Genomic DNA, 7,131 nt, shown 5'->3' with positions numbered 1-7,131 from the left:
CCTTTCACACACATACATTCTCCTTTCACACACATACATTCTCTTCTCACACACATATATTTTCCTTGCACACACATACATTCTTCTTTCACATACATATATTTTAATTTTCACGCACACACACATTTTACTTTCACATACATACATTTTCACTCATGCACACATGTACATTCTCCTCTCACATACATATATTGTCACACTTGCACGTACACACATTCTTCTTTCACATTCATACATTCTCCTAAATAAATAGACATATATGTATATGTACAAAGAAATATATGCATGTAAGAGAAGAATGTATGTATGTAAGAGGAGAATGTATGTGTGTGAGAGGAGAATGTATGTATGTGAGAGGAGAATGTATGTATGTATGAGAGAGAATAGTGGAAAAGGAAGTAAGTATAGTGGAAAAGGAAGTCCATCGTTTTTTGCGCTGTGATTGGCTGAAAAGCTCAAGTGGGCGGGATGTTCAGGTAACGGTTACCATGGCAGGTGGAGAGGAGTCCCGAGCGCTTCAGCAAGCCATTGGGGTTTTAAGAAGCATCGTGTCATCCCCAGAAACGGTCACATGCTTATCGTCGTCGCTTGAGCAGCAGGCGACAGGTTTATCTGCACCAAACTTTACTCACAGCACTGTGGAAAGTGAGATGAGACAACTTTTCAGACCTGCAAACTTCCAAGTCGCTTCGGCGGGACAAGCAGCTAACGCTAACGCTACACAAGGCCGAACTGGAGGATTACGGCAGTCTTTGCGATATCAGACACGGACACACTTCGGCAACTGGAACTCCCGTTCAAGAAAAAGGTGAGTACCGTATTTTCCGGACTAAAAGTTTCACTTTTTTCATAGTTTGGCTGGTCCTGCGACATATAGCAACATATTAGCCCCCTACATCATTTAGCATACTGACAGGCATGAATGAAGGAGTAAACATTTTCGTCTACAGCAATGAGAGGGTGCTCTAGGCTGGGTCAGAAATGACCCCAATATGAAAATCCTAATGCAGGACATTCTAACATACTGCAGGTTGGTAGTAAAATATTCAGTGGTAATTAAGCAGAAATAAAGTTAGGAGTGAGTGAGAAACTTTTGAGAGACTGGCGAAAAGCAGAGGTTACTCTTACTCCGATGAATAAATTAAGAAAGCTAATCGCGGGCTGAAAGCACGACGGCCAGAGCTCGAGGAACGACTAATATCTGCTTGGTTTTCTAGGGCAAAAACACACTTTCATGATACTTTCAACAAAGACATCATCCTCCTTCCAAAGCCATCAAGCTGTGTCGTCGTCAAGCATCGCACAAAGCAGCAGTTACATGAACATGGACATATATTGAATGGATTTGAATTCCAGAAATCCTGGGATCAGAAGACTGTCATTGAACAAATAAGGGATGCCTTTGGAGAAAAAATTCCTGCTGATGTGAGGTAACTACATTTATTTATTTTCTTAATATCAAGGCCACACTGTGATGTTATTAATCTATAGACATTTCCAGTGGTGAAAGTTGAATGAAATTAGATTATGATTATTTGAGTCCTGGATTTCTGTCTAGCTTCAAAAAGGAAATGTTAAACACAGGCAGTGCATAAGTTTCAATAAATCTTGTGCGTTTTATCTTATTTTTTTCCCAACCTTTTGCAATTTTATCCATTGTGTTCCAGCATAGACTTTCTGATGGCATGTGGCAACAGATTGATTTCGCCCAAACTCCGTGCTGGACAGGAGCTGGATGCAGTTCTCATCCTTAAAGTATATAAATCGAAAGCTCTTTACATCAGGCCATCAAAGCCAATTTTGGTATGTTACATCACATTTTAAATAACCTGCAAAGCATTATGATGTACTAGTAGTAATAAAAATAAAACAATAATTGTATCCCATGATTGGTGTGTAAACATGCATGCGTTAAGAAAATCATTGTTAGTAACCTCTGACCTTTGTAACCTCTGTTTTTCTTTAGGTTTCATTTCAGCATTGTAGTTAAGATTATTTTTAGAAAGTATTTTTTTTTATGTACAGAGTAGTACAGAGCTAGAATACCTGCTTGAAGTGTAACTGCTTAATTGGACTAACTGCAGTGGAAGAATGTAATGTAACAAAGTACATTTACCTGACAAAAGTTCTAAAGTACTTCTGTGGGGAACTTATTCTTTGCTGGAGTATTTTCTTGTCATGCCTCTTTCTACATTTATTGTACCATATTTTAAAGAGAAATATGGTACTTGATACTTAAATATATTTATATGACAGCTTTAGTTACTATCTTGTAGTTTTATATAAAAAGCTTTTGAAATATGATTTGTTACAAAATAGAGGACACACTCATCCTGATAAATGGATGGGTACTAGATAACAAAATATCAGGCAAAGTTGAAATAGAAGTTAGGGCTTGAATGATGCATCAATTTAGTTGTTGATAAAATTCTAAGACTAAGGAGAATTGTGGGCACAATAATCCAAACAATCAGTTATTGGAGGAAATGGAAAGCAAATACCATAATTAAAATAATTATTTGTTAATAGTTTAAAAGCTACAGCTCAACCAACTACAACAGTAAAATCCTGGGTTGACATTAATGCATCATCTTATATTGCATAGAATAGGACAACAGTCACAGGTGATATTTTACCCTAACAAGTACTTTTACTTTGAACAATTTTAAGTTCCTTTTCCTGTATATATTTACAAACTTTTACTGAAGCTGCATTTTCAATGCAGGACTTTTACTTGAAACAGAGGGGTTTTTTTTAAGTGCGATGGCAGTAATTTAAGTTGAGGATCTCAATACTTTCTCCCCCAGTGTCTAACTGAGAGCTAAAATTAGGAGCGGATGCTGGTACTGTATGGGTGATTTAACTTGTAAAGCATGGGCAGTAATTCTTTGTCTTTCTTTGTTTTTGTCTTTCTTCTTCTTTCCAAGGATGATATCACAGGCTACAGCAGTGAAGACAACAATGGTGAGGAAAACACTGGTCCAGGAAGACAGCTGCGCTCATCACTAAGAAAAGATGGACACTTGTATGCATCTTCAGACAATTTCACCAGTCCAACGACTGCCTCCCCAGAATGTACATCTGTAGTTGAAACTTTAACTGAAACTCCTGTCTTCACCTGCCAAAGCAGTATGTCCCTCAACCACAGCAGCACTTCAGTAAGCAGTTCTTCTCGTCAGTTGCCAGTAAGCTCACTGGAAAGCTCCCCTTCCACCAGTCAGCTTTCTACGTCATCAACTTCAGATGATCCAACTCTGGTCCTGACTTGCCAGAGCTCAAGCTCACACTACAGAAGTGGGACTCCAGCTAGTCATTGTTCTGCATTGCCCTCTACCTCAACACATGGTCAGCTGTCAAACTATGACAACTATTTGTCAGTAATGGCTGCACTTTTAGACGTGTCTTCTGATGATGAAGAACTGAACCAGGCTATCCTCGCAAGCCTGCAGAGTGAAAGGTTAGTACAAAAGTAGTTTTGCTGTGTAATTGCTGAATTCTTAATTTAGATTTTAGAGTTGTAACCTGATCATTTTCATTGGTGGACTAGCCTCAGATATAGTGAGGGGTGTCATGCCTGCTCACATGTGCATACAGATTTCTTTATATTTTTGTTTCACATATGTTGTACATGACAGTTGTGTACTGAAGTTCAGAACTATCAATCACTGAACACCCACATGAAATGCTCTACTCCAGACTACTGCGTGTACATTTTTACTTAGATTTATCTTGTTTGTTTCAGAAGGACCACAGAATCTTCGGTGCCAGTGAGAGATATTTTGCAAGCTCTTTCAACAAAAATAAACCACCAGAAGAAATGCAAGTTCAACATCAACCGATCCACAGTCCTGGATGGAGCCATCAGGTTTTAAACAAGGGACATATGATCCATGCCACACTATTTCGGTCAGATTTTCTGATGATATGGGAGTACCCGAGGAAGCTGTGGACTTGGGTGGACCAAGAAGAGAATTTCTAAGACTTCTCATGGAAGCTTTACCCCAGTCTTCAATGTTTGAGGGAGAAGAAGGCAAAATGAATCTGGCCCTTGACAGTACTGGTATATAATGATAATCATTTATTACATTTGTTTCATTACATGTTATATAAATGGTGCAGTATTTGGCTATATGCACTGTCAGTGTCTAATAACTTTTTTCTGTAGCCATGAGAGAGGACAGGTACTTCATTGCAGGCAGAGCCATAGCTGTAAGTCTGGTACATGGCGGTCCTCCAGCAGGCTTCCTGTCCAACTGTCTTCTCTTGCCTTGTTGATGGTCCAGAGTTGGCTAAACCAGTTTTGAAAGATGTTGCAGATAATGACCTACGTGAAAAAATTGAAAGGGTAATCATTTTTTCCTCAGTTTTACACTATGTTGTGGTGTATGTGCATCTGTTTATAAACTAGTGATTAACAAAGGGGGGGAAGATTTTCTTACAGCATACATTTTTTTGTTTACTCTATCATAAGGTCAAAGAGTGTAAATCATTTGAAGATCTGCAAGCTACAACAGAACCACTTGAGGAGTACTTGGCCAATGCTGGCTGCCTGAGGCCACTGCGAAGGCTGGAAGACAAGCATCTGCTTGTAGACGACATCCTGATGTTCCAAGTGATACATAGAGTCCGTGGTCCTTTTGAGAGGTACATTTTTATGCTCTATCTCTCTGTCTATACATTTATAGTATATTACCAGATTTATGATTGCAAACTTTTGTTGTTATAATTTAATTCACTAATCAAAATGCTTGTGAATTTCTCTCAGATTTCGAGATGGACTAAGAACACTTGGTGTGCTGGACAAAATCCAAGCTCATCCAGAGAGTTTTTACCCTCTGTTATGCTGGACTCCCACAACCCTCACAGCTGATGTGGTCGACAGCCTCTTCACCATCCGCCTATCTCCAGTTGGCAGCAATAGGAGGCGTGCTGAAGAGGTTGTGGTTCCTTTCTGGAGAGACTACCTTACAGATGCAGAAGGTTAATATAGCTTTAAGTATTTCTTGTTTGAATTGAAATATCGTCTTACTTGAATCTAATTTCTAATGTCTTGCTTTTTCTCTAGATCAAGAAGGAACACAGAAGCTGAGGACAATTCTTGCCTTTGCCACAGGAGCTGATAGTGTTCCTCCAGTTGGCTTCTCTCCACAACCTTCCATTGAATTTCTTCACCAAGAGTATGATGCAGGAACCACCTCCAAACTGCCCATTGCAAACACCTGCATCAATTGCTTGAAGTTACCACTACACACCTCTTACGAGGACTTTCAGGAAAACATGGACTTTGCATTGGGCAACACCCATGGTTTTGGCATAGCTTAATTTGTACGTGGGTTGCCTTCTCAGTATTCTATATTCCTACTCAAATGCAAAAATGTGAGTCAGCACTTAAATAACCCCAAAACACAAAACAATAAGGTGCTAATAAACCCTAAGTACAGGCATGATTGTCATTAAGTTAAATGAAAAAAAAAACAAAATATGCGGAAACCTATTGTGGATTGAGTTTTAAATGGTCTTGGAAGTTTGCTTTGTATTTTCTGTTCAGAATTAGGTTGCAGGCCATCTTGAACCCAAATATAATTTACTGTAACTTTTCATCGATCATTGAGTTCACTGATAAGTTTTTTTTGATTTCCACAGTGTTAACCACTTCCAGCTAATATTTGATCATCCGTGTTTGAGTAGCTGATTTCATGCTTTTCATTCTCTCCTCATTTTGTATTTTAGGAACTTGCATTTATTATTTTCTGTGGGCATAGACCAAGCAACAAACACTTTTCTAGTTCCAAGTATTTTTGTTCTTAAGCAACTTATGAAAGTTGACAGAATTTTACTGTCTGGCTTCAACTGAATAACCATGATAAAGACACTGACAAATGACTTGACATAAACCCTAATGACAGTGAAAATGCACTAGGTAAAGTATTGCTTTCTAAAGCTGATCTACACACAGGCATTATGTTGACATATCACCATGTGGCCTCTTGCGTTATATTTGTTCACAAGGTTGGGCCTTTATCAGTCTCATAAACCTCAAAATTCTCTCATGAGTTATGCATTAATGTTGTTTAATACAATTCTATATCATTGAAAAATCCATTTCAACTTGGAAGTTTTGTATAGCTTACAATTTTATTTCCTCTTTGAGGACATAACCTTTTATTTTGAAGAATCCATGCACTGTTACGTCAGGCCAAGAGGTTTCATTGCCACTGAGCTGATTGCCATTAAATTTGCTGCACTTATGAAAACACTTAGTCAAAATAAGAGAAAGGTTCTTGGTTTACAAGGTGTGGGTGGTTTATATTCTCCTGAATTGTTATAGTAAACTTTTTTTGAAGACAGGATGTTAAATTGTTTTTACAGTTATCTGTTTTAACATTCACTGCTTGTGAAGTGTTGTTTTCAAGTGAGTCAATGTACTGTATGTGCAATGTGAACTTCCATCTTTCCTCTGCTCTCTGGTCTGAGGTTTTGCTCTTGCATTAGACCTATATTCTCAGATCCACTGATGTATTGATGTGGTCATCCAGTTTAACAAAAAACAACACTGGTTAAAATAAGTAATAGTTCAGTCAATTTATTAAGTTCTCCACTGCTGAAAACTTCAATAAAAATACATTTTATGTTTCACCATTTTATAATAACACTTTGTTTGAACATTTAAAGTAAGAAACATGGCCATGTGAGGTTACACCTATAATTGTCTCAACAGCCCATATTCTGCATAGATCCATAAAATGAAAGAAAACAGCAACCATAAATTAAAACAAAATATGTTTAATGCTATACTATTCGGAAGTGAGTTTTTCATTTTACCTTGCATTACACAACTACAATGAGTAAATTTCCTGTGTGGGTCTTTTCTATTGTTGTAAATATACTTTCAGTTTTTGTCAAATCACAAAATATCTTTTGAAAGGGGTTCTTTTTTTGTACTCTGGGGCTATGCTTTTAAGATTGCCTTTCCAGAAAATGCACAAGATTGCAAAACAAATCTATACCATAGTTTCCATCATCTTCAAATGGATCAAAAGTCTGCTGAAGTGTTACCATTGTTGGGTCACTCAAGGTAATATTAATCGATGGAACTACAACAACATTGTTTGTCAGTAACTCTGAGTGTGG

At 37.8% G+C, this 7,131-nt stretch overlaps 1 protein-coding gene across 1 annotated transcript; it reads left to right on the top strand.

The window, feature by feature from the left end:
* Positions 1-344: 344 nt before the first annotated feature.
* On the top strand, positions 345-4,594 carry LOC127533113 (uncharacterized). Its single transcript, XM_051945390.1, has 7 exons — positions 345-808; positions 1,218-1,430; positions 1,668-1,803; positions 2,928-3,457; positions 3,743-4,060; positions 4,166-4,345; positions 4,472-4,594. The coding sequence occupies exons 1-5, from the start codon at positions 489-491 to the stop codon at positions 3,870-3,872; spliced, it is 1,329 nt and encodes a 442-aa protein (XP_051801350.1). The 5' UTR covers positions 345-488; the 3' UTR covers positions 3,873-4,060; positions 4,166-4,345; positions 4,472-4,594.
* Positions 4,595-7,131: the final 2,537 nt, after the last annotated feature.

Source organism: Acanthochromis polyacanthus, chromosome 1 (genome assembly GCF_021347895.1).
Source record: "Acanthochromis polyacanthus isolate Apoly-LR-REF ecotype Palm Island chromosome 1, KAUST_Apoly_ChrSc, whole genome shotgun sequence".
Taxonomy (NCBI): Eukaryota; Metazoa; Chordata; class Actinopteri; family Pomacentridae; genus Acanthochromis; species Acanthochromis polyacanthus.
The sequence above is the reverse complement of the archived record's forward strand: the minus strand, read 5'-3'. Positions and strand labels throughout refer to the sequence as shown.